We start from the raw sequence: 27996 nt of genomic DNA, 5'->3' as shown, positions 1-27996 counted from the left end.
TCAGACACATCTACAGAACCTTACTACAGAAGTTACGACAGCTGCGACCATGGAGACCATGGAGAGGAGTTCAGAAGTGACCTGTTTTTCCATCAATCTGTTCACTGTGAATGAGGACCAGGTACAGGGAGAGATACAGGTGGCCAAACAGAGGCAACACCAAGGCCTTTCTCTACAGTTGAGCACAGGGCTGGAGGAGACAGAGCTCACTATTCAGGATGGTAAGTACACATACAAGAAACAAGAACAAGCTAATATATCAAATGACTGTTTTTTTATTTGTATACATCATACTAGCTCTTTCCATATGAGTACAAGCAAGAACAAATAGTGATGACGCTCTCTTTATTTCTGAATAAAATTGCCAATAGTTTTTTTTTTTAAGACAAAAAAAATGAATTGTATTGTCCTCTCCCTGGTCTATGAGAAGTCCATGTATGTGTATGTGTGTGTACGTGTGTGGGAGTGTATGACATTTTCCAACAGACTTTCCCATATGGCAATTTTACTTCTTTCTGTGTGGTCGCTGGACAGGCAGTGCTGAAAGGTCTGTGAGATTTACTACCCAGTTGTGTGCACCCTGTGTGTGTGTGTGTGTGTGTGTGTGTGTGTGTGTGTGTGTGTGTGTGTGTGTGTGTGTGTGTGTGTGTGTGTGTGTGTGCGTGTGTGCGTGCATGCGTGCGTGCGTGCATGCGTGCGTGCGTGTGAGAAACCAAATCAAATCTAATTGTATTTGTCCCACGTGCCGTATAGGTGTCGTGAAATGCTTACTGACGAGTCCTTTCCCAACAATACAGAGTTAAAAAAGTAAGCAAATGAACAAATAAAAATAGAAAATAGTAACACAACAAATAACAATAATGGAGCTCTATACAAGCAGTCCCTGTACCGAGTCAATGTGCAGCGGCACGAGGTAGTTGAGGTAATATGTACATGTAGGTAGGGGTAAAAATGACTAGCCTATCAGGATAGATAATAGTAGTAGCAGCATATGTTGAGAGTGTGAAAGTGTGTGTATGTGTGTATGTGGGGCGTCAATATGCATGCGTGTGTGCGTGTCTGACTCCGTTGTTATGGAGTTCTACTGGACAGTATGTACCTGGACTGTGTTTTCCTATACTATACGGTACAGTGGTCCTAGCCGCTATAGCTCTCTGCCTGCTGGTGCACAGGATCAGATAGTGCCGCTACACATTAGTAGCCTCGTGCTGCCAGAGTATGCTGAAGGTTTTCTTAGGTTAAGGGCTCACATTGTTATTTATGGCTCCTTTGCTGATACGTTTGCAAAAGGCCAAGAACAAATGAATGGACTTGGGGTAGATAACTCAGAGGAACAGCCCCCTTGATAGTGGATGACACAGAATACAGTGAGAATACAGAGGTCTTGTATTTGGGTGTATTTGAATTAACTGTCTGTTGTGTTTTTTTCGTTTGCAGGTGATGGGGTCTGTGTTTTCAAATTCACAGTCACCAGGGAAACAGACTGTTGTCGGGTGGGCACCCAATCTTTCCTCATCACCGTTGGCTGCCTGAGTGTTCTCTTGCAGTTCAGAACACAGAGTGGTAAGGGCACACATAAAACTTCTCACGTTAGCTAAAATGGAAGCCTACTTTGCACAGTCAAAAAGAGTTTTCATCCACAAAGCCCGTTGTTTTCTGACCCCAGAGTTTCAGGAGTTCCACATTCAGCTGAGAAGAGAAGATAAGTCAGCAGAAAGGCAACAATCAGTGTTTGACCAGAGAACTGAAGACTCCTCAGCCCTGCAGTACTTCCAGGTAGTTTTACTGTAAAAGTCAACTAGGCCCTCAGAGAGACAAACTGCTGGTGTACTAGGTTGTGAATGAACCTCGTCCTCCCTTCTTCTGTAGTTTTATGGCTGTCTATCACAACAACAGAATATGCTGCAGGATTATTTGAGGACAGCCACGTATCAAAAGGCCATTCTGCTAAACGAGACGGACTTCAAGGACAAGGTAAGAGTGGAACCACATAACCAGAACCACACCTATCCATAGAACCTGATCATGTCTTACATTTTGTCTGTTACTGCATGCAGATGTAATGTCTGGCTCCTTCTTGTACCCAGATAGTACTTGATGTTGGCAGTGGATCAGGGATCCTGTCTTTCTTCGCCATCCAGGCAGGAGCGAAGAGGGTATATGCTGTGGAGGCCAGCCCTGTAGCCAAATTTGCAGAGGTAAAGGCATCTGTTTTACCTTTCAACCATACGGCCTACTCTGGCAGCATCTGATTGTTTTCCTGTCAACCTTCCAGGAAATGTGAAAGTTAATGTTAAACGAGCATCCTTTTGCACTTTAACATGCGCTATCTGGCATTTTCAATCTATAGCACCAGAATTCTTAATAGTAACGTTATTGGTCTGTTGAGATGATTGAACGTTCTATGCTGCTTTGAAATCTGATTTATGTTTCTGCTGTTTTAGCAGCTTAAACCACTTATGCCTAGAAAGAGAAGGAAAACCTTACGGCTTTGACCAGTGAATAAAGTCATTTGTATTGCTTGGCCCGAAACACCCCGGATGATGAATCACTTATCACAGCCCTAATCACCTGTGTTGTCAACACATCTAGCTCAATCCTCATGGTGTCTACATGGAGCCAAGGACAAAGCCTTGATGAAAACCGCACAACCCTGGAAACGCTATCTCAGCGAGAGTCACACCTCCAGAACAGAACAGCCCCCATAAAACGGACCTCGTGCTTCACTCACAGAGCATGACATTCTGAGGGTGTAATGATTTGAGGCCGCTCTTGGCCCAGAAACCAGCTTGAGGGTGAAGGAAACATATTTTCATGGATGGATGGCCTCTAGTTTAACAGTCAGGCATAGTTCTCCCTGTTCTATTTCTACTCTACTGGTGCTTGTTTCTAGACTGCAACCAGATGTGTCCCTTCATATTTATTTTCTTCCACATTGCAGCTGATCTGCCAATAGCCGAACCGTATACTCAGTTTGACAAAATGGTGGACCTCCATAATGTATTCCTGTTGAGGTGGTTGCATGGTCTCTCTGAGCAGGCTGAATCCCTATCATACTGTAGGCCTACACTGAGGTCTATATAAACAGTGTGAACCAGAGCCTGGGACCACCCCTGTGGATGCCTGGCCAGCGTCAGTGTCCACGTGCACGTGCATGGGTCACTGCCTCACAAGAACGCTCCACAGGCCAAGGTCTGGATTAAACAGGAAGGGTGCTCTGCCACGGTGTGGGATGATGACCTACGCAGACAGCAAGAGAAAACCAACCAGTGTGGACAATGTCCTTTTGAAACAATATTATGAGGGGCTCCGTCACACTCCCAGTCAGAGGGTCTTGCCTGGCCAGCTTGACCAGGTTTATGTCTTTAATACACCATATGCTTCAGTCTCTCAGTAATTGAAGACCCAGCAGTCTGTCCCTCTCACTCAGTGTGCATGGAGAGCATTTCCATGTAAAAGGACCCATGAGCGTCAACTTGTGAAGTTCATAGGAACATATCAAATTGTGTGTCAATTGAAAGCTAAGAGTCTATATATTGGGGAAATGAAGGCATATATACATTTTTCTACATTTGCCATCCTAAAAATCGGGACTAACAAACTGATGGAAAGGGTTCTTAGACCACAACATTAACCAGTAAAAGGTATGAGAAATACATCAGAACACAATGTTGAAGTAAAGACTCCTGCCAACTAATATCAATACTTATGTTTAGTTTTGGATAAATTATTTGCTTTAAGAAACTTTGTGCCTTGTGATTCCGTTACCAAAAACCCACATATCTTTAAGACATTTTTTAATGTCTCTCATGAGGAGGGAGGATAATGAAAGTTCACAGAAGTAACAAGTAAAGGTAAACCTACCAATTAGTTACTGTGCAGTGTTTTTACTAATATCAAGTTTGTTATGAATTATTAAGTGATTAAAACTCATAATTCTGTTACCAAATCGGAATTACTGCAATTGAATTGTCTACAGTGGGAAATGACAGTAGTCACAAACCACAGCGGGGTCACCTGCTACTGTCCTCCCTTCCTCTGGCATTCTGTTATGTTCAGTACTACTGTACTCCCTTCCTCTGGCATTCTGTTATGTTCAGTACTACTGTCCTCCCTTCCTCTGGCATTCTGTTATGTTCAGTATTACTGTCCTCCCTTCCTCTGGCATTCTGTTATGTTCAGTACTACTGTCCTCCCTTCCTCTGGCAGTCTGTTATGTTCAGTACTACTGTCCTCCCTTCCTCTGGCATTCTGTTATGTTCAGTACTACTGTCCTCCCTTCCTCTGGCAGTCTGTTATGTTCAGTACTACTGTTCTCCCATCCTCTGGCATTCTGTTATGTTCAGTACTACTGTCCTCCCTTCCTCTGGCAGTCTGTTATGTTCAGTACTACTGTCCTCCCTTCCTCTGGCAGTCTGTTATGTTCAGTACTACTGTCCTCCCTTCCTCTGGCATTCTGTTATGTTCAGCTCATAACTGTTTTCTTTCTCTTTCTGTCGTCTGGTGGTCAAAGTTAGAGTGTTAAAACATTCTGGACAACCCCTCTCTCTCTCTCTCTCTCTCTCTCTCTTTCGCTCTCTCTCTCTTTCGCTCTCTCTCTCTCTCTCTCTCTCTCTCTCTCCCCAGTTAATGTCTCCTCTCCCGGATCTTAGTGAAACCTACCATGACACCTACCACCTACCCTCTTTCCATTTACTGTAACAAGCATCCTCACCCACTGAGCAGACGTGGTCGCATAAAAAACAGAGGGAGATTTTACCATAATTCTGTGACCAAATTTAGCATCTGCACAGTTCTTCCAGTAAATGTGTTTTTGTGAAATTTTCGGTGCAAAATTGTTCAAAGTAGTTATTGTGCACAAAGTTGTATGGTTTGTTAAATGTTTAAATCAATGGTTTTGTTAAGCATACATTTTAAAGTGAAAAATCTGAGTCAAAGCGTAATTCCGTTACCATGGAATTGCCCTGGAGCAGCAGCCCAGCAACTCTCGCATCATTAAAGTAGAACTCCCTGTTTACACAGCAGGGAAGTGTAATGTACCAGAGCACTTCATGGGAGAGTTTGCATGCATGAGGGTTTACCAAAACACAATTTGTCAACAGCTAATTATTTCTCTCTAATTTTAGACAGCAGATTAATGCAATTTCAGGTAAAGAAACAAGCTACAAATACCCTTGATCCAAGACATCTGCTCTCAAATATACTACACAGGATGTCTTCATCAAAGCCTCAGACGTGCAGTGGTGCATCAGTAAGATCAGACCCTATCTGACTCAAAAAACAAATGTCATTTTTGGGGGGGACAGCAATGTTTTGTGTTTTCCCTTCAGATGCTCGTAAAGAGCAATAGTCTGTCAGATAGGATCATAGTCCTGGCTGGAAAGATTGAGGAGGTGTCGTGCCCTGAGCAGGTGGACGTGATCATCTCAGAGCCCATTGGCTACATGCTGCTGAACGAGAGGATGCTGGAGAGCTACCTCCACTCCAGGAAGTGGCTCAAACCCAAGGGTCAGTTGAGTTCCAACAGAGGCTATTTTACATGCTGGGATTGATCTGTTGATCGTTTTGTTCAGCTAACGTTACACCAAACATGTCTCTCTTCTACCTATTCAGGTATGATGTTCCCAACCTGTAGCGACATGCACCTCGCTCCCTTCACTGACGAGCAGCTCTACATCGAGCACTATGGACGCTCTAGCTTCTGGTGAGAGAATAAACACAACGTTTCAGAATCTGTCACGTGTCATTCCGGCACCACAGGGTGGAGGCTGAACTCAAATAAACGTTCTTATTAGTTTCGTATTCTGGATTAGTGCTGCTTTCCATAGGGGGTTTCACAGTTGGCATCTGTGCTAACTTAACTCGTACTTAACTGTGACAGCGGTGTGTGTGTGGCTGCCATGAAAACACAGTGAACTGCTGTATGGGATGAGCTCATAGTACTCTCCTTCCCCCTCTCTCCTCTCCTTCTGGGGAGAAGCAGAGCAGAGCAGGATGCCAGTGCGTTAACAGACCATGATTGACCCCGCCTCACACCCCCACAAAGCCTCTCAGTCTGGGCCTGGCCCTGCCTGACGCTCCCCTCCCCTCCATCTCCATGAGTCTCTGTGACTGTTTACAGCTGTGTCCATGAGGGTTTATTTGACATCCCCCCACAGAGGCCCGGGCAGGCTGTGGGGCTATGCAACATGCCAGGAGGCTAATCGGCCCCCCTGACTGGCACTGGGCTGTGACCCCAGTCAAGCGGGTTTCCTGTCAACGTAAAACGCTCCAGTTCAGTCCAAACCTGACTCAAACATACCCTCTCGAACCCCCTCTACTCAGATAACTGTCCTCACACTGCCAGTGGCAGAAGACACAAAGACATAGAGAGAAATGTAAAGAAAATATCTGCTGCTCAAATATTGTTGGTTTGAGATAGGGCAATATGGCAATATGTCTTTGCCTGTAGTTTTCCTCCCTCACTACATTCAACACATGAGCGCAGATGCCATGCTTACATGGAGATACCGGATAGATGTTGTAATGCTCCTCTGTGAATCCTCTGCCTTCCTTCTCACTTACACACCTACACTTCATGAACAAAAGTATGTGGACACCTGCTAGTCTAACTTCTCATTCCAAAATCTTTGGCATTAATATGGAGTTGGTCCCCCCCCGCTACTATAACAGCCTCCACTCTTCTGGGAAGGCTTTCCACTAGATGCTGGAACATTGCTGCGGGGACTTGCTTCCATTCAGCCACAAGAGCATTAGTGAGGTTGGGCACTGATGTTGGGCGATTAGGCCTGGCTCGCAAGTTGGCATTCAAATTCATCCCAAAGGTGTTCGATGGGGTTGAGGTTGGGGCTCTGTGCAGTCCAGTCAAGTTCTTCCACACCGATCTCAACAAACCATTTCTGTATGGACCTCACTTTGTGCACGGGGGCATTGTCATGCTGAAACAGGAAATGGCCTTTCCCAAACTGTTGCCACAAAGTTGGAAGCATAGTATTGTCTACAATTTCACTGTGTGCTGTAGCGTTGAGATTTTCCTTCACTGGAACTAAGGGGCCTAGCCCGGACCATGAAAAACAGCCCCAGACCATTTTTCCTCCTCCACCAAACTTTACATTTAGCACTATGCATTCGGACAGGTAGGGTTCTCCTGGCATCCGCCAAACCCAGATTTGTTTGTCGGACTACCAGATGATGTAACGCGATTCATCACTCCAGAGAACACGTTTCCACTGCTCCAGAGTCCAATGGCGGCGAGCTTAACACCACTTAAGCCGACGCTTGGCATTGCGCATGGTAATCTTAGGCTTGTATGCGGCTGCTCGGCCATGGAAACCTATTTCTTGAAGCTCCTGAAGAACAGTTATTGTGCTGACGTTGCTTCCAGAGGCAGTTTGGAACCCAGTAATGAGTGTTGCAACCTAGGACAGACGTTTTTTACGTGCTACGCGCTTCAGCACCCGGCGGTCCCATTCTGTGAGCTTGTGTGGCCTACCACCTCGCGGTTGAGCCGTTGTTGCTCCTAGACGTTTCCACTTCACAATAACAGCATTTACAGTTGACTGGGGCAGCTCTTTCAGGGCAGACATTTGACGAACTGCCTTGTTGGAAAGGTGGCATCCTATGACGGTGCCACATTGAAAGTCACTGAGCTCTTTGGTAAGGCCATTCTACTGCCAATGTTTGTCTATGGAGATTGCATGGCTGTGTGCTCGATTGTATACACCCGTCAGCAAAATGTGGCTGAAATAGCCGAATACACTAATTTGAAGGAGTGTCCACATACTTTTGTAGTTATATTGTATATCACCCGCACCAGTTCACTAGTGCTAACAGCATCCTCACTCAAGCTTGAACATAGTGAAAAGGTTATTAGTGATAATCTAATGCACTTCATCTCACACCCATCTTGTGTTTCACATGCAAGTCTTTTACACCACCCATTTATAACAATACGGGACCAAAGACACTTCACCAAGATGGGACGTGCAATGAAATCAACGCTGTCATATATACACTTCACTTTTCCCCTTGAAGCTTTATAAAGTTACAAGATAGTGGCCTGCATGCCTTTTCCAGCAAGAGGACTATGGTGTAGTGTCAGTCTTTGCTCCACTACTATGAGGGGATGACAAGCCTTTTCAGTTTTTAGGAATGCCGAAATCCTTCTTAACCTGGTGCTCATACATTTTACAGCATGAGTTTCAGTTGTGTCTGCCTGGACAAGTTAGGCTTAAGTGCAGAATCTTCTGATCTAATACATTATGTGCCTTATTGTTCTGCCACACTCTCTTTGCAGGCACCAGACCTGTTTCTATGGGGTTAACCTGAGTGGTCTTCACAGTTCTGCAGTTGATGAGTTTTTCAAACAGCCCATAGTTGTGAGTACCTCGGTTCAATGAGGCTAGAATTGCATTCATGCTGATACATACTGTGAAATAATACAAAGATGTTCAATTATCCTCATTGTCCTCATTTTGTTGTAGGATACATTTGAGATGTCGATTCTAATGGCAAAATCTGTCAAGCACTGCATCAATTTCATGGAGGCTAAAGAAGAGGACTTACACAGGTGATTGTCTAAGTCCTTTTTCAACAACAACACAAATGTAATTGCACTGCTCTTATTATGAGCTATGAAACTGTATTGGCAGATAAGAGAAAATCTGTGATAATGACAGAATGTCGCTGTAATAAACATTCCATTTCAATATGTTTTGCAGGATGGAGATTCCATTTGTGTTTAAACTGCTCCAGTCTGGATTGATCCATGGGCTGGCCTTCTGGTTTGACGTAGCGTTTATAGGATCCAAGTAAGACCTCTTGGTGTGATGTTTTTCAATTATTTTCATTGTTAAAAAAAACAAGCGTTGTCTCAGGCTCCATGGGGGTACAGTAGATATACTCTGTTCATTTGAGTCCTTTCTCTCTGCAGGATGACAGTGTGGCTGTCCACTGCTCCTAGTGAACCTCTGACTCACTGGTACCAGGTCCGCTGTCTCTTCCAGACCCCTCTGTTTGGCAAGGTGGGACAGACTCTGTCCGGATCTGTCCAGTTCATAGCCAACACAAGGTAAGCCGGAGAAGGACAGTGTCTGTACTACAGAAATGGAATGTGGGAAATTTGGGGAATGGAAACAATATTATACAGAGATTATATTGTTTGCTTTTTGCTCTTCATCTCTACCAGGCAGAGTTACGACATTCACATCACAGCAGTCGTTGATCAGTCAGGCTTCAAATCTGGCAACAGTTTGGATCTAAAGAACCCTTTCTTCAGGTGAGCAGCTGCTGTTTGGTTCAACAGTGAGATTCAATTATGTCTTATTCTTCTATGTATGCAGATGTCTATAATGTTGGTCCATAGCAGAAGCTTAAATTCTCTTCATATCCTTTCAATTAATACAGCTTTTGGTAGAAGCGAGTAGATATGGTAGTATTGTTATTTCCTACTTGCCTAATGTGCTCTGTAGTGTGCCTGGACTACACCTCTGTCTGTCTGCCTGTTTAGGGTACACAGTTGGCTGCTGGTGTAAGAACCTCCAGACAATGCAGGAGCAAAGAGTGTGGACAGACCCTTTACAGAGTAGAGTGTGGCACAAGCCCGGGGACTATAGGCTAGGTAAAGTACACCTGAACTGCCCTGCAGGGTTAGTAGTGTAGTCCATGACATATCCCCTTTGTAGGAAAGTGCATAGTTCCATCCAACAGGAGTTTGACTTTGTTTGTTTGGTTAAAAATGCATTTTCTTTCCAAAGGTATGCCTGAAGTGATGATCACCAATCAAGTTCCAGGAGCCTTCATGTCCTTCGCTATAAAACTGTCCATGAAAGAACTTTGAATGTACATGAATATGTTTTTATTTTGCATAAACATATAGCCAAAGCTACATTTCATGCATTATAGTGTACAGAGACACCAAGTGGATCTACAATAGTAATGCACTGAGAGATACACGTGTATGTATCGTAAACCTGTAATACGAAACCAATAAACTTGTGTTATCCATAACAATAACCTATCATTACTTCTCTAATCAACACATATCTGGTTCCATTTCGGTCCCGGGCTCGTTAGCTCTGACTTGGATTTGAAAATCATTGATTTGAAGGAACAGGTGAAAACAACATGGTGGTGATGAGTGACTTTCTTGGGCTATTCAGGGGATAGATTGAGCCATGACTATACGTGACTTAGGTTACTTAGCTACTACAGTAAGTATCACCGTTTTTTCTGTAAACACATAGATATCATAAATGTAATATAATGATTTATCAGGTACAAAAACAGGCGCCGGGTCATGTCTAGATGGATTACAGCTAGCTTTTGGCAAATTTACGCCGTTTTTTGGGGTTTGTTTCGCATTTTACCTAACCCTAACCTTAACCTAATTCTCATAACTGGCTACGTTAATTCTCCTAACTTGCTGTGTAAATTCTGCAAAACCTGATACGAAAACTCAATTTTAACAAAGCTATTAGACGGGTTATGGTAGGAACGTCCCAAGTATCCCGGATTGCACTAACCTCCCAGGGTCCCCACAAGTTACCACAGCCAGAAAATGTCATAAACCCCGCCTATTTCTACAATGTATCTTCTTCAAATGTGATGTTTAACCATAACCACACTGCTAATCGTATACCTAACCTTAAATTAACATAAAACAGCAACATTTTCTTTTCATTAATGTCTACGACATTGCCAATTCTGATTTTGTGGCTGTGGTAACTAGTGACAACCCAGGCACTGCACAATATGCCGTATCGTTCTAGTATTGTCGCAATAAAAAACAACCCATGCATTTTACGGCAGTCAGGACGTTTTCTGATTGGAAGGTTCATGCCGTAAACCGTTAAGTTCAGAACGCATGTCAAGGTACGTAGCTAAACGTGTGTATTTTGTCTTCAGCATAGGAAAATGCTAAAATAATGTGGTTAACATGACTGTTTTGTCGGTGAAAATAACTCTACCGGACTTGTTTAATTATTACACCTTATACCTTACCTGTAGTTCTTTCTGGCCTGTCAGGTTTAGTAGCTAACGTTAGCAAGTCAGCTGAACGCTAACTAGCTATTTGCTATTGCTAGCTAGTTACTGCAGTTAGCTGGAAAACACATGGCAATAGCACATACAGTAATCAGTATTCAAGCTGGAACTATGATTAATAGATAGTGTAAGCTGCAACTACATACTGATCTTGCGCTTTTTGTCTTTTCCTTTGAATAGTGAGTTCTTGAGAATGGAACCCAAAAAGAAAATATTTTCCCCTAAAGGTGGCAAGAAGTTAATACAGAAAGGAAAAGGTAAGTTAATACGTAAACGTATTGGTAGAAGTAATACTACTACTAATACAAATATTATACTTTTAAATATTGGTTTAATGATGTACTGGTAAAAACAATGTGTAGGACTAACTGACTAGCTACAAACTCTGTTCAGAAGGTACAGGTAAACCGGGGACCAAACCAACAGGCAAATCACCAAGGAAAAGGCCATTTAAACCCCACAGTGGAGAAAAGGGCAAGACGTTTGAGAAGACTGGCGGAAAGGGGGCTCCAAAGAAATTCTTGAACAAAAAACCCACAGATGGAAAGTACATCAAACCCACAGATGGAAAGTTCACCAAAAAGCGAAAATTCATACCTGGGAAGGCCAAGGAAGAGGAAGGTATGAAATATGTGCAACAGCCAATTATCAAACACACTTTAAATAGGCTACATTTTGTAATGGCTTGTTGGAAATGTTTTAACAGTATTTTTTTGTAATAGGTCTATTAGATTTCTTCATCTTTGTATGAATGATCAGTCATCACACCAATGGTGTAACGCTTGTCTGTCTGTTTGCTCAGGTTCCGAGGCCAAGAAGCCCAAATGGGACGAGTTCAAACAGCAGAAAAAGGAGCTGAAACAGAACCGGCAGCAGACTGAAAAAAAGGAGAGTTATCAAATAGTGAGCAGAGCCAAGCAAGTGTGGGAGATGGTCAGAAGGTAGGTTAAAGCAGCTGCTATATTAGTTATTGTACATGCAGTCTTAACAAAACAAAAAATGTAGGATTAAGTTGCATATATTTTTATCATTAGTTGTCACAAAGTGCTATACAGATACCCAGTCTAAAACCCCAAAGAGCCACCAATGTAGAGGCACGGTGGCTAGGAAAAACTCCATAGAAAGGCAGGAACTAGGGTTGAATGCTGGGAACCCGGTTAATTTACCGCACAAAACCACGGCGCCTATTCCCGGGATAAATAACTGCAACAAAAGGTCAATTATAATAAATTATTTCTATGAACAGCATGGCATGAAATGGAACTGTTAAATAATATGCGATGTCTAAATTTGGCTTCCCTTACGGACTCTGCATGATGAATCAACAACGCTCCGGGTGAGGACAGACAGCCCATCTCAGTATGGAGCACAGTTCACAATGCACGTAGACCTATCATCTCATCATGGTAACTTTTTTTCAGGTAGGCCTGCATTTGCTGCAGCGTAGTCTATGCTACAGTAATATAAAGACTGAATGCGCGTCTAATTTACGTCTAATCTCCATCTAGATGTCAGGGCTCACCTTATTTTTTTAATTGTGAAGATTTTTTTTATTTCACCTGCAGCATTTTAAAACCGCATATCGCTCGAATATCCTTGCTTTAAATCAGTGCATGCACGAGCACGCTCTCGCACTCTCTCTACTTCAACTATATTGAAATTGCATCCAAAATAGATAATCATGTTCTAGATTGATTTATAGATGTATAGCCCTATATGCGAATATGTGTGTCTGTATATACGGTAGGCTAGCATTTATTTATTCAGACCCATAACCATTCAATCATCGAAGTGAAAGCCTTCTACACCTAATTCTAGTCCTGTACTATTCAAGGATGTCATTAGAATGAAGATAAGAACAACGTAACTTATTTCATTAATCTGTTGGAAGGAATGAGCAACAATAGAAAGAGGTAGGATAATAACATTAGGGGAAATATTATGAAAGGTATATATGAGTCAGCCTACTAACAATACAAATAGGCCCTATTATATTTAGCCTATACTTCTAACTTTGAAGGCTGCATGTGCAGCACCAGAATCGCGTGTTCTCTCTCTACTTTATCAGGGTTTGAACCTGCGTAATTCCAGTCCGTTTAATACAGTAATACAGTTACTACAAGATTAGCCTACTGGGACTAGTTGCATCCATGGGCTTTATGTTTTTCTGTTGTGCGTAATGTGCAGTAGCCTATATCAAATATTTATTGGAGAACGGCACAATCATTTGGGCTTTTTCGTGCTAAGCCTCATAAAATGTCTTTAATGTAGGCCTCAGGTAGTATCAGGCTTGAATTTCCGATCAATGCTCTAATCTAATCCCGACCCGGGTCTATTGATATGCGTTATAATGCTTTTGAATAACACTTCTGGTTTTGGCTGGAAATACTGGCTTACCTGGGAGAAAGGGGATTTATTGTCGGGATGGAACATTTGTAAAATACCAGGGAAATATTCAACCTTAGCAGGAACCTAGAGAAGGGACCAGGCTCCGAGGCGTGGCCAGTCCTCTTCAGGCTGTGCCTGGTACATGGCCATTCTTCAAGACATTCAAACATTCATAGATGGCCAACAGGGTCAGATAAAAACCACAGTGGCTATAGAGGGTGCAGTAGTTTAACACCTCAGGACTAAATGTCATTTGGCAACGGCAACATTGTAGACCTGTGTTTATTATATGTCCCTCTTTCAACACAGGAAAGATTGCGACAAAGAGAAGAGGATCAAACTCATGAAAGAGCTTCAGGAACTTGTGAAAGGAAAGATAAAAACAGTGAGTACAGTCTTAACATTTACACTGCTGAAAAGCGCCATTCAAATCTATCGTTTCTGTCGTTCTGCCCCTGAACAAGGCAGTTAACCCACTGTTCCCTGGTAGACCGTCATTGAAAATAAGAATTTGTTCTTAACTGTCTTGCCTAGTTAAATAAAGGTAAAATAAATGAAAAAAATACTGTAGATTGTGCATTGTCAATCACGACAATGTACGAATTGAGAGCATGGCACAATGGAGAATTTGTCATCCGCTGAAATTATTGGACAGACAATGCCTGTCAATACTTGAGTACAATAAAACAATTGAGCACAGTAGACTTATTCAAATTAGTTTTCAGTGCATGGCATCCAAATGCTCAAGTTTGCAGATAAAGATGAAATTGTTTTTCTCTTTCAGATAGCATTTGCTCACGACTCCACCAGAGTCCTCCAGTGTTTCATCCAGTTTGGGACCGACAAGCAAAGACAGGAGGTTTTTGATGAACTCAAAGGTCAGTGGTTTGCTCTGTTCTACTGTTCTGTTCTAATGATCTGTTCTTCTTCTGAGTGTGGTCAGTTGTTTTTGTCACGTCAATCACAATGCTCTACATCTCAATGATGTTATTCTTTTCCCTAGATGATATGGTCGAGCTGAGTAAATCAAAGTATGCCCGAAATATTGTGAAGAAGTTTTTAATGTATGGGTAAGTGTGCCTTTTTCTTCCTCCAGACATTTTGCTTATACATGAAGTCGTCGCACGAGCAATGGATGTATTCTTTCCATATCATCCGATCTTGTGTTGATGGCATAAGATCCTAGCAGGAAAGCCGGCCAAAAAATATAGTAAAAACAACAAACGGGTAATCTTGTTGAGTAAATCGCATCATTGTAAATCATAGTATGTACATGATTCAACAGTAATCCTTTGTGCTCGCATGCTGTTGTCATTTCAAATTTGTAGTGCTGCTTGATCTGATCTGTCGTTGAATTCCCTGATCATTTGTTTAGGACACGTTGAAATGGGAATCAGGTCAATAATTCAAAACTTGACTCATCGCAACCTTCCCTGTAGTCGTGACCTTTGCTGAAGATACAAGTTGTTTCAATTACAATCTAATGCATGGCTCTGCTATTAAAGGATGGGGGAATGTTATCCTGTTATGAAGGTGTATCTTGTAGGACGAATATAAAGGTCATCATTTGATTGGTTTACATTGTGAACACTCATCTCTGCGTTTCCTGTCATCTTCCATGTGTAAGATTTGGAGAATGATATCTGGGGAGAAAATTCAAGTCATAATGATCTCTCTATTGAGTCTCTTTACTCACTGCTAGTTTCTGACAGGGCAGTGTTGTTACATCATAAAGAAGTAAACCTGACATGGGTTTCTGAATGAAAATCTGACGTCAGGTGTGTGTATCGTTGATCCCACAGGAGCAAAGAGCAGGTTGCGGGTGTGATGGTGGGCTTCAAGGGGAAAGTGAGGCAGATGCTGCGTCACTCGGAGGCGTCGTCGGTGGTGGAGTATGCTTACAACGACAAGGCCATCCTCTCCCAGAGACTCATGCTCACCGAGGAGCTCTACGGAACCACATTCCAAGTCTTCAAGGTCAGGACACGTCCCACACCTCTCCCACGAGCACAGTGTAATAGTGTAGTTCTAAAAGTCTGGAAACCTTCTCATAATCCAGTTACCAAGAGATCGTCTTTCTGATTGCTTGTCTCTGTGAATATCGGCTGGAGTGGATGTTATGCCAAATTTTACTGACAGTTGGCGTGTTTGTTCACAGTCGGCAGTGTGCCCCACGCTAGAGAAGGTGCTGGAGGCGAACCCAGACAAGGTTAATGGCATTTTGGAGGAGATGAAGCAGATCCTTACCCCCATGGCCACAAAGTGGGTATTATTGAGTACACACACAGCTCTAACCCTCCACAAGGGAAACCGAGATAATAAATCAAGATACTGCTTTTGATTTCTGTCCGTGTTCTCTTCTCCCACAGAGAGGCTGTGATCAAACATTCTCTGGTGCATAAAGTGTTTCTGGACTTCTTCCTGCATGCCCCAGCCAAACAGAGGACTGTAAGTAAAACCACCAATGGCTGTGGAAATGACAGAGCGAATCCTACCATGTTTCTAATACCATTTTGATCATGTGACTTCACAGGAAATGATTGAGTCAATAAGGGAGTCTGTGGTGTATATGGCCCACACTCACGACGGAGCTAGAGTAGCAATGCACTGCCTGTGGCATGGGACACCTAAGGTGAGTATTCACTCAGGCCTTCTAGAGAGATGAGCCTCACCAGCCACAGACTAGTGTGTGTTCTTTGTATGTACACTAATTTGTTTTATCTTTCAGGACAGAAAAGTCATCATTAAAACCATGAAGACCTACATGGAGAAGTTTGCAATGGTACTCAAGACAACAACAAACAGACAATATTTGATCGCCACAGTCGGACATGCGAATATGTAAACGTGTGACTTACTGATTGGTATGTTGATTTTCTCTCCAGGGAGAGTTTGCTTTCTTAGTCCTCATCGCTGCCTTTGACTGCATAGACGACACCAAGCTAGTGAAGCAGGCCGTCCTATCAGAGATTCTTGCTTCCCTGCCTGATGTCATCACTAATAAGAATGGAAAGAAAGTTCTGCTGTACCTGCTCAGCCCGCGAGACCCTGCCCACCTGTTACCTGAAATCATCCAGGTGCTGGAGAAGGGGGACGGAAACGCCCACAGGTGAGTCCTGCCACCACCTACCAATCTTTCTAAAGGCGTCCGCGTACTTCAGTTTGGCTGGTGCCTAGCCGGATTTGGCTAGGTGTACCGAACGAGTGTGCTTGCATACTCGCTTAAAAGACCTTCACTTGGAAAATGAGAAAAAAGCGGCAATAGTATTGTTTGTCCAGTATACACTTCCTCAAAATAGTGAATTCATCTAAGATAACTCAAGAACTCTGTCATTAGGCAGAAGGTAGCCTAGTGGTTAGAGCGTAGGGCCAGTAACCGAAAGGTTGCTAGATCAAATCCCCGAGCTAACAAAATCTGTCGTTCTGCCCCTGAACAAGGCAGTTAACCCACTGTTCCCCGGTAGGCCGTCATTGTAAATAAGAATTTTCATAACTGACTTGCCTAGTTAAATAAATGTTGATGTTTTTGCAGAGGAGATCTTAGTTGCTCAATTTTACATCTAACTAAAATGTTTGCCGCAATATTTATTTGTCTTTTTTTATATTTTTGAATGAAAACGAGTCAGCGCTCATTGAATAACACTTTATTGAAGAATCCCTACTGTTGCAAATCACAGACGAGGGGGCGTGGACTTCGGCTACCGGCCTCGAGAGAGAGAGAAAAATGTGTGTGCCCGAACAGCCGAAAAGGCCCCTAACCGAAGTCCAAAACTAACAATATATGCACTAACTCGCCCGATCTGCCTTAACCAGCTAGCTAGACTAGAACAAAGGGATGTTAACCTCTATGGGCTAGGTGGGACGCTAGCGTGCCACCCGTGGTGCACTCCATCAACAGCAGGTGCATTTCAAGAGCGGCAAATTTGAATCCAAATAAATGTCAAAATTCAAATTTTTCAAACATACAACTATTTTACACCCTTTGAAAGATAAACATCTCCTTAATCTAACCACGTTTTACGATTTCAAAAAGGTTTTACGGCGAAAGCATAAATTTAGAGTATGTTAGGACAGTACATTTACAAGAGTTGTGTGTAATGTTTTGTCAATTCAAAGACAGGGTCACCAAAACCATAAAACCAGCTAAAATGATGCACTAACCTTTTACAATCTCCATCAGATGACACTCCTAGGACATTATGTTAGACAATGCATGCATTTTTAGTTCTATCAAGTTCATATTTATATCCAAAAACAGCGTTTTACTATGGCATTGATGTTGAGGAAATCGTTTCCCTCCAATAACCGGCAGTCAAGTCAGCGTCACAAATTAAATAATTAAAATTAGAAAACATTGGTAAAATATTATATTGTCATTTAAAGAATTATAGATTTACATCTCTTGAACGCAATCAACTTGCCAGATTTAAAAAATAACCTTACTGGGAAATCACACTTTGCAATAATCTGAGCACTGCGCCCAGAAAAATACGCGTTGCGATACAGACTAGACGTCATGTTGGGGAGATCTAAAATCGAAAATACTATGTAAATAATCCATTACCTTTGATTCTCTTCATCAGATGTCACTTCCAGGTATCACAGGTCCATAACGAATGTAGTTTTGTTCAAAAAAGCTCATCATTTATGTCCAAAAATCTCCGTCTTGTTAGCACATGATCTAAGCCAGCCGGACTTCTCGTCATGAACGAGGGGAAAAAATATATTTACGTTCGTTCAAACATGTCAAACGTTGTATAGCATAAATCATTAGGGCCTTTTTTAACCAGAACATGAATAATATTCAAGGTGGACGAATGCATACTCTTTTATAACGTATTGGAACGAGGGTACCCAACATGAACTCGCGCGCCAGGTGTCTAATGGGACATCATCGTTCCATGGCTCTTGTTCGGTCAGATCTCCCTCCAGAAGACTCAAAACACTTTGTAAAGGCTGGTGACATCTAGTGGAAGCAATAGGAAGTGCCAAAATATTCCTCAGCCCCTGTGTTTTTCAATGGGATAGGTTTAAAGTCAATACAACACATCAGGTATCCACTTCCTGTCAGAAAATGTCTCAGGGTTTTGCCTGCCAAATGAGTTCTGTTATACTCACAGACACCATTCAAACAGTTTTAGAAAATGTAGGGTGTTTTCTATCCATATGTAATAAGTATATGCATATTCTAGTTACTGGGTAGGAGTGGTAACCAGATTAAATCGGGTACGTTTTTTTATCCAGCCGTGTCAATACTGCCCCCTAGCCCTAACAGGTTAACTGACCAAACCTACCCTAGAGTCACTTCTTAACATACCTAAATTGCTATTTTGAACCCAATTGGATAGACAAGATTAAATAAATGCTTCATGCTTTTCACTTTAAATGGTCTCCATCCGACCCTCTGTCCCTTCAGCAAGAAGGATGTTTAAATGGTCTCCATCCGACCCTCTGTCCCTTCAGCAAGAAGGATGTTTAAATGGTCTCCATCCGACCCTCTGTCCCTTCAGCAAGAAGGATGTTTAAATGGTCTCCATCCGACCCTCTGTCCCTTCAGCAAGAAGGATGTTTAAATGGTCTCCATCCGACCCTCTGTCCCTTCAGCAAGAAGGATGTTTAAATGGTCTCCATCCGACCCTCTGTCCCTTCAGCAAGAAGGATGTTTAAATGGTCTCCATCCGACCCTCTGTCCCTTCAGCAAGAAGGATGTTTAAATGGTCTCCATCCGACCCTCTGTCCCTTCAGCAAGAAGGATGTTGCCCTTCGCCGGAAGGAGCTCCTGGAGGCGGTGTCTCCGCACCTCATTCAGCACCTGTGTGACCACGCCCGCACCATGGCAATGGACAAGGCCTCCAGCGTCACCGTCAGCGACATTCTGGGGTCCGCCATTGGGGACCTGCATCCTGCCATGGAGGCTGTGGCTGAGCTGGCTGCTGACGACTTCACACCAGGAGGAGTGGAGGGGCAGGTGAGGAGGGGACCGGGGGGTGAGGGGTCTGGGGCTTGGTGTGTCTGTCAAATTCAACTAGGAGAATGTCTCATGGGTGAGAATTGCACTTGGTTTTGGAGTCTCCATTGGGTTTGCTTCAGTCTGTCTGGTCAACTGCAGGATGATTGTCCAGGCTTGGTATCAGAAACACTTGAAGGGCAAATTCTGTTTCTCTCTTCTGTCCTCTAGAAAGACGGTGGTATTCAGTGTGAACATGTTTTGTCTGTTTTATGTCTGTTTCCTGTTCTATAGCTGCACATGGCTGAACACCCTGCTGGGCACCTGGTGCTCAAATGGCTGATTGAACAAGACACCAAGATGAAGGAGGTTGGGAGAGAAGGTATGACCGTCTGCAAAAAATATCACCTGTAGGGCTGACCGTACATATGACCTCACAAATGTATATATTTGAACTGTGAAAGTAAAACTTTTTAATTTGGCTCTATAATCAAGTATTTTGGATTTGAAATCAAATGTTTCATATGAGGCGACAGTACAGGATGTCTCCTTTTTATTTGAGGGTGTTTTCATATCCGTTTTACCATTCAGAAATGAACGCACTTCATGTATCTAGTCCCCCCCCCCCCCCCCCCCCCATTTTGAAGGTGTCATAAGTATTTGGACAAATTCACTTGTATGTGTATTATAGTAGTCAAAAGTTTTAGCATGCAATGATTACATAGCTTGGGCTATGTTGTGGCCAATAGGAATTAATGGTAAATAATGTATTGTCATTTTAGGGTCACTTGTATTGTAAATGACAATAGAATATGTAAAAAAATATATATATATGTATGTTTCTGAACACTTCTACATTATTGTGGATGCTACTATGATTATGGATAATTGGGAATAATGTTAGCTATTTTGAATTTTAGGACCCGTTCGGGTGTAAATAAAAAAATATATATATGCTGAAACATTGAATTTGGCCTTTCTGCTATTAGTCCATATAAATGCATTGAATAACAGATTCATACATGGGAAAACAGATAATCAAAAAGAAGTTTGTTTTAAAGTGTCTCCTATATCTAAGAAAGAATTCAGACCCCTTAACTTTTTCCATGTTTTGTTACATTACAGCCTTATTCTAAAATGTATTATTGTTTTTTTTGTCCCTCAATCTACGCACAATACCCCATAATGACAAAGCAAAAACAGATTTTATTTGCAAATTTTTTGAAGCATGTTTGGCAGCTATTACAGCCTCAAGTCTTCTTGGGTATGATGCTAGAAGCTAAGCACACCTGTATTTGGGGAGTTTCTCCCATTCTGCTCTGCAGATCCTCTTAAGCTCTGTCAGGTTGGATGGGGAGCGTGTCTGCACAGCTATTTTCAGGTTTCTCCAGAGATGTTATATCACGTGCAAGTCCGGGTTCTGGCTGGGACACTCAAGGACATTCAGAGACTTGTCCCGAAGCCACTACTGCGTCATCTTGGCTGTGTGCTTAGGGTCGTTGTCCTGTTGGAAGGTGAACCTTCACCCCAGTCTGAGGTCCTGAGCGATCTGGAGCAGGTTTTCATCAAGGATCTCTATGTACTTTGCTCTGTTCATCTTCCTCGATCCTGACTAGTCTCCCAGAGCACGATGCTGCCACCACCATGCTTCACCGTAGGGATGGTGCCAGGTTTCCTCCAGACGTGATGCTTGGCATTCAGTCCAAAGAGTTCAATCTTGGTTTCATCAGACCAGAGAATCTTGTTTCTCATGGTCAGAGAGGCTTTAGGTGCCTTTTGGAAAACTCCAAGCAGGCTGTCATGTGCCTTTTTACTGAGGAGTGGCTTCTGTCTGGCCACTCAACCTTAAAGGCCTGATTGGTGGAGTGCTGCAGAGATGGTTGTCCTTCCGGAAGGTTCCCCCATCTCCACAGAGGAACTCTGGAGCTCTGTCAGTGACAGGTTCTTGGTCACCTCCCTGACCAAGGCCCTTCTCCCCCGATTGCTCAGTTTGGCTGGGCGGCCTGCTCCAGGAAGAGGCTTGGTGGTTCCAAACTTCTTCCATTTTAATAACGATGGAGGCCTCTTTGTTCTTGGGGACCTTCAATGCTGCAGACATTCTTTGGTACCATTCCCCAGATCTGTGCCTCGACACAATTCTGTCAAGGAGCTCTACGAACAATTCCTTCGACCTCATGGCTTGGTTTTTGCTCTGACATGCACTGTCAACTGAGGGACCTTTATATAGACTGGTGTGTGCCTTTCCAAATAATGTCCAATCAATTGAATTTACCACAGATGGACTCCAAGTTGTAGAAACATCTTAATGAAACATGATGCACCTGAGCTCAATTTCAAGTATCTTAGCAAAGGGTATGAAGTAAATAAGGTATTTTGGTTTTTAATTTAATACATTTGCACACATTTCTCTAAACCTGTTTATGCTTTGTCATTATGGGTGTTGTGTGTAGATTGAGTATTTTTTTTTTTTTTTAATCCATTTTAGAATAAGGCTGTAACGTAACAAAATGTGGACAAAGGGAAGGGGTCTGAATACTTTCCAACCAAGTACTAAACTTTGGATTACTTTAATACACATATATGTTAATTTGTCCAAATACTTATGACACCATCAAATGGGGCCTAGAATAATGAAAGTACTTTCATTTCTAAACAGTAGTACTGATATGTTTGAAAATACCCCCAAATAAAAGGTGGCATCGCAGTGCTAGCTGTGCCTCTAGAGATCCTGGTTCGAGTCCAGGCTCTGTCGCAGCTGGCCGCGACTGGGCAATGGGGTGGCGCACAATTGGCACAGCGTCATCCGGGTTAGGGGAGGGCTTGGCCGGCAGGGATGTTCTTGTCCCATCGTGCACCAGCGATTCCTGTGGCGGTCCGGGCGCAGTGCACGCTGACACGGTCGCCAGGTGTACGGTGTTTCCTCCGACACATTGGTGCGGCTGGCTTCCGGGTTAAGCGGGCATCGTGTCAAGAAGCAGTGTGGCTTGGCTGGGTTGTATTTCGGAGGACGAGTCCCGTCACTTCCACTCCTGTACGGACAAGACTGTAACTACCAATTGGATACCATGAAATTGGGGAGAAAGGGGGGTAGAAAAAATTACGGTAACATTCTGTACTGCCGCCTCATGAAACATTTGATCTCAAATCCAAAAAGCTTGAGTATAGCGCCAAATTTAGTTTTAGTTTCACTGTCCATAAATAAATACTTAGGAGAGTGTATGATCTTGAAACAGCACTCCACTCACAGACAATGCAAACATGGCTGTATGCGTGTCCATTTGGACCTGTGACTCTATCCTGTATCCCCCTGACCATGACTACCGTGTCTCCACAGAGCGTTTCTCCAGGGTCCTGTTGGACAAGGTGGGGATGGACAAGCTAAAGACGTGGGCTGCAGTGAACCGTGGGGCTATCGTGCTCTGCTCGTGAGTACCTCTATCTACACTGTTAGATCTAATTCCTCTAGCCAGACACAAACTGTAGCACTATTGGCAAATACTGCAAAGCAAGCAAACTGGTGCTTTTTTATTTAATTAACCTTTATTTAACTAGGCAAGTCAGTTAACCTCTCTTGGGCAGCGTCCCACCCACGGTTCACACTATTCAACAGCCAGTGAAAAATCAGAGCGCCAAATTCAAAACCACAAAATGTCATAATTCAAAGTTCTCAAACAAAGGACTATTTTACACCATTTTAAAGGTACACGTCTCCTTAATGTAACCACATTGTCCGATTTCAAGAAGGCTTTATGGCGAAAGCATAAAGATCATGTTAGGACAGTTTCAACACAAGAAAAAGCACACAGCCATTTTCCTAGCAAGGACGGGCGTCACAAAAACCAGAAAACCAGCTAAAATTATGCACTAACCTTTGACGATCTTCATCAGATGACACTCCTAGGACATCATGTTACACAATGCATGCATTTTTTGTTTGATAAAGTTCATATTTATATCCATAAACCCCATTTTACATTGGCGCGTGATGTTCAGAAAATATTTTGCCGGTGAATCAGCACAACGATTTACAAAAATACTCACCATAAACGTTGATAAAATATTAAACTGTTATTCAACGAATTATAGATGAACGTCTCCTTTATGCAAACGCTGTGACAGATTTCAAAAAAGCTTCACGGGGAAAGCACACTTTGCAATAATCTGAGTACGGCGCTCAGAAAACATCATCAGGCAATACAGATACCCACCATTTTGGACTCATCTAAAATCATAAATAGCATTAGAAATATTCACTTACCTTTGATCTTCATCAGAAGGCACTTCCAGGATCCCAGGTCCACAATAAATGTTGCTTTGTTTGATAAAGTCCATAATTTATGTCCAAATAGCTCCTTGTTGTTAGCGCGTTCAGTTAGCTACTCCAAATGTAGGAAGCGCGTGAAAAATGTCACGACGAAAAGTAAAAAAAGTTCTATTTACGTTCGTTCAAACATGTCAAACGTTGTATAGCATCAATCTTTAGGGCCTTTATCACTTAGCACTTCAATAATATTCCAACCGGACGATTGCAATGTCTTGAAAAACGTTTTGGAACACAGCTAACTCTCACGTGAATGTGCGCCAATGAACGCCAGTACCTTCCTGAGTCAACAACTTCCAACTTCCTCTGTTCGCTCTCTGTTCATCATAGACGCCTCAAACAACTTTCTAAAGACTGTTGACATCTAGTGGAAGCCTTAGGAAGTGCTAAATGAACCCTGAGTCACTGTGTTCGATAGGCAATGACTTGAAAGGACTACAAGCACCAGAATTCTCACTTCCTGGTTAGATTCTTCTCAGGTTTTTGCCTGCCATATGAGTTCTGTTATACACAGACATCATTCAAACAGTTTTAGAAACTTCAGAGTGTTTTCTATCCAAATCTACAAATAATATGCATATTCTAGTTCCTGGGCCCGAGTAGTAGGCCGTTTAATTTGGGTACGTTTTTCATCCGGCCGTGAAAATACTGCCCCCTACCCTAGAGAGATTAAGAACAAATTATTTACAATGACTGCCTACACCGGCCAAACCTGGACGACGCTGGGCCAGTTGTGCGCTGCCGTATGGGACTCCCAATAACGGCCGGTTGGGATACAGCTACAGCCTGGATTCGAACCAGGGTGTCTGTAGTGACGCCTCTAGCACTGAGATGCAGTGCCTAAGACTGCTGCGCCACTCGGGAGCCCAGTGCCTAACAGTAAAAATAATAAAAGTAGAACAGAAATGATACCAGCTCCTTCCTAGGAATTGGGGGAAAACTTCCTCCATTTGAACAATCCAAGCCTTGCAAAACTTGTAAACCAGAGATTGGAACCGGTTCAGCTTGCCTGCTCCATAGCGAGCTGCTCTGTCTGAAGTAATTTAATGTAGAAAGGAACAATTATAAACCGTTTATTTATTTTTGGTTCGAACCGGTTCAGAACTTAATTTTGCTGGTCGGAACAGTGGAACGGATGAAATAATGGTTTTGTTCAGAACGAGAGAAAAAAAACAGTTGTAAACAGATTGAAACTAGAAGTGCTTAGAAATGTCTACCATGACAGCGAAACTCACTGAGCCATGACAATGGTAATTGAACTTGGATCAAGGTCTCTGGAGGCCAAACACTTCAGGAATACAAAACACCATCACAAAAGACTAAGCTTAGTTATTTGTCTTGATTTAAACATTTAAATCTTCCCATCACTATAGATGTTCTGCTTGTCGTATCATCCTAGCTGTTGCCAGTGAAATTGAGTGTAACGCGAGAACAGGCAGGCGTCAGCTGGGGGTTAAGCAAGTCTTACAGGGTGGCTGTTTGTATTCATTCACCATATCACTGGGTGCTGTGGGTGAGAAAGGGGCGGGCAGTTGGGCACAGCTGCCCATTATGAAACAGCAACACAAGCCATGGATTACGCTTCCTCAATTCCTTGGCTTTCATTTTCTTCTCTCATTTCTCTGCCTCTCTTCTCTAGCCCCTGTTCACTCTAGCCCTTCCTTCAGTCCTTCTCTTGTCCTGTTCCACTGTCCCGCCTCCTCCTGCCATGTCTTTGTGCCCATTGTCCTTCTGTAATCTCTCTAAGTCTCTAAGCAGTGAGAGATTTGTCTGATTCACTCTCTGAAGTCTACATTTATAGCTGTAGCCTGCCATATCAAATCAGTTTTTCTCTTAAGATTTTTTTTCTCCAGCAGCGGTGGCAGTTAGCGGGGGGGGGGGGGGGGGGCAGGGCTCTGGCTTCCGGGGGCATATCTACATCTACATTATAAAACTTTTTTATTTATTTTGTAATCATTTTTTTGCAGTGGCGGCCACAATTTAACAGGGGCAGTGCACTGCTGCTAAATGCAAATAGAGGAAACACTGAAAATAATTCAATTTAATGCTCGATGTTCACTAATTTCTTCGCTAAAAATAGTTTGCCTTGGTTAATTTAGTATGGGTAGAAATGTTTCACTAAGCAGGTACGAGATGAGTCATTTGTTTTGTAATGTGGGATATGTGTAAAGGTTACCTTCAGCAACATATCTGTTTTTTGTGTTTTTTACAGTCTCCTGAACAGTGCGGATGAGACTGTTGCAGAGGAGGTCAGGGAGGCATTGAAGGCCTACACTCCAGAACTACAGAAGATCCAGAACTGTAAAGGAGTGGAAGTTCTTTTGGAGAAACTGGCCTGATACATCTTTCATGATGTCTATCCTCAGAGACAGTCCACCCACTTACTCGTGATTTCTCACCAACTGGAGTAACAGGTTTTCATTACTTCACTGGGGGTTTATGTCGTTTTCTCATAACTATCCATACTGTCCACCCAGTCCATTGACCTGACCATCCTGGTGAAATAGTGTGACGAGGGAAGAACAGAGGATACTTATTTGTACTGCATTTCTTTTGTCCAAATAATTCCGATATGCTTGTTTGTAATGCTGTGGTGCAAGTATTTTAAAGGTAAAAGATACCCACATACTGGCAGACAGTGAGTTTGTATAATTTGTAACTGACCTGTATTTTTGTGTTGTGCTAGCTGACTGCGGCGCTGGAATAAACAGAAATGTTGGTTGGAACACTATCATTGTGTGAAACTATCCATTGCAAATGAATTTGTCAGTAAGCAAATGTTAGAGGAATTCTTTCATATATAAATCCAACCATAAATGCATTAACGTTAACCCTGACAGGGAACCTCAGTCCATCACCTTTATGCCCCATTAAGTCACCAATCTGTGTCCCGGCCTGTCAGACTGCTCGTAGCCTATTCATCTGTGAAGGAAGCAGAAGCCTGCATGCTCACTAGTGGGCCCTACTTAGATTCCATCTGTCCAGGTCTCTGTGATTTGGATGGACCCAGTCAGCCGAGAAACAGCTTTTTCCTTCAAGGCCCAGCATTCTTCTCATCAGTTTAGAGGATTATCAGTGGCTGCCTGTGTGGCCGCTATTCTGGAGATTTTAGTCACATTGTAGTAGTCAGTCTGACTTGCCCTACTTCTGAGGATTCTGTTCAGTGGAGACAATTTGGCCGTTAGGCAATCAAAAACACCTGAGAGCTGTGCTGTCATGTTATATTGATCTTTCTCTTTAGCAAAAAGTCCGCTTTCTGCTAAGTGGAAATACATTAGCTATGTGTGGCTGGCGAGAGGTTTTACTCTGCCCAAAATCTGTCCATGAAAATAAGCGCACGTGAGGTATTTTTGTATAGTGGTCAAATTTGGTCATAAAAGTGGCCTTGCTAATTTGCTCGAAAATAAGTTTTGTAGTGGTTAGGTTATGATGAATGAATGTACTGATATAAGTGGACACGTGGCATTTCGGCAAGAAATCTAACACTATTGGAGTTGTGCATGTTGTCATGGAGAGAGGACTCTTTTAACTATAACCCGTTTTAAGCATGGACATTGAGGGATTCCACCATTTTAAAGTCAACTGGGTGGGGAATCCTATGCATTGGGAGCAATCAGCCAATGAAGAAGAAATTACTACTTTAAAATGGAGATGGCCTCAATGGTGCTGCTCATACGGTCCGTCAGACGCTATAATGGCACAGATACAAAGATGAGTCTATAGCCTGTTCACACACGTATCTACCCTCATTAGCTAGAATGGTCTCGCCTCTCCCTGCCTTTCATCTTCGAGAAAATGTATTTCCATTGTTAGAGCGGTCACTTGACTATCTTGTCAATATAATAGACAATCTTGGGAGAGTACTTGTGAGGTTTTCCAAATACGCATAAAGAACATTCAAGATCACCGTGACCTATTATTTTTATTTTATCTTCTAGCGCAGAAACATTGCAAGCTGTTTCCATATTCAAACATCGGCTTTGGGAAGATTCAATCATACACAGATTCCCATACCAAGGGGGAGGGGCTGAGTATTTAACCTGTCTGTAGATTCATCCAGATGTTGCATTTTTTTTAAAACTTATTTCAGACCGTCCCCACCAGCCCTGGAGGGAGGTCGAGGACGGTAGTGATTTGATTGGAAGGGAATCCGTGGTATAAAAAAAATGTAAAATATGCATTTCAAAGGCTTTGTTTCTTCTGTAGGAATTAATTGATTCTAAACCTCAAATGTAACTGAAGGAGAGTTTTAACATGGTAAACGGAAAACGCATTAAGAATTGATAATGTATATGAT

General features: G+C 42.7%; 2 protein-coding genes across 6 annotated transcripts; both read left to right on the top strand.

Moving 5' to 3' along the window:
• Window positions 1–10014, top strand: carm1l (coactivator-associated arginine methyltransferase 1, like). Of its 3 annotated transcripts, XR_006757508.2 has the most exons (14): window positions 1–221; window positions 1438–1563; window positions 1667–1776; window positions 1870–1974; window positions 2088–2198; window positions 5331–5508; window positions 5614–5704; window positions 8297–8378; window positions 8484–8569; window positions 8721–8810; window positions 8933–9070; window positions 9188–9277; window positions 9509–9619; window positions 9756–9882. XR_006757508.2 is itself a non-coding variant. In XM_045689120.2 (13 exons), the coding sequence occupies exons 1-13, from the start codon at window positions 50–52 to the stop codon at window positions 9763–9765; spliced, it is 1389 nt and encodes a 462-aa protein (XP_045545076.1). In that variant the 5' UTR covers window positions 1–49; the 3' UTR covers window positions 9766–10014. The 3 variants fall into 3 exon arrangements, 2 of the variants coding, with proteins under 2 accessions (XP_045545076.1, XP_013984517.1); XM_045689120.2 differs by lacking the exon at window positions 9509–9619 and having other exon boundaries at window positions 9756–10014; XM_014129042.3 differs by lacking the exons at window positions 9509–9619; window positions 9756–9882 and having other exon boundaries at window positions 9188–9281.
• On the top strand, window positions 10009–26446 carry pum3 (pumilio RNA-binding family member 3). Of its 3 annotated transcripts, none has more exons than XM_082972908.1 (17): window positions 10009–10211; window positions 11224–11300; window positions 11437–11664; window positions 11846–11984; window positions 13741–13816; window positions 14216–14309; window positions 14435–14501; window positions 15234–15408; window positions 15590–15693; window positions 15801–15879; window positions 15965–16063; window positions 16160–16213; window positions 16317–16540; window positions 19177–19399; window positions 19673–19760; window positions 22713–22803; window positions 25912–26430. In XM_082972908.1, the coding sequence occupies exons 2-17, from the start codon at window positions 11237–11239 to the stop codon at window positions 26036–26038; spliced, it is 1932 nt and encodes a 643-aa protein (XP_082829034.1). In that variant the 5' UTR covers window positions 10009–10211; window positions 11224–11236; the 3' UTR covers window positions 26039–26430.
• Window positions 26447–27996: the final 1550 nt, after the last annotated feature.

Source organism: Salmo salar, chromosome 01 (assembly GCF_965601325.2).
Source record: "Salmo salar chromosome 01, fSalSal1, whole genome shotgun sequence".
Lineage (NCBI taxonomy): Eukaryota > Metazoa > Chordata > Actinopteri > Salmoniformes > Salmonidae > Salmo > Salmo salar.
Note: the sequence above shows the minus strand (reverse complement) of the source record. Positions and strands in the feature narration are given on the sequence as shown.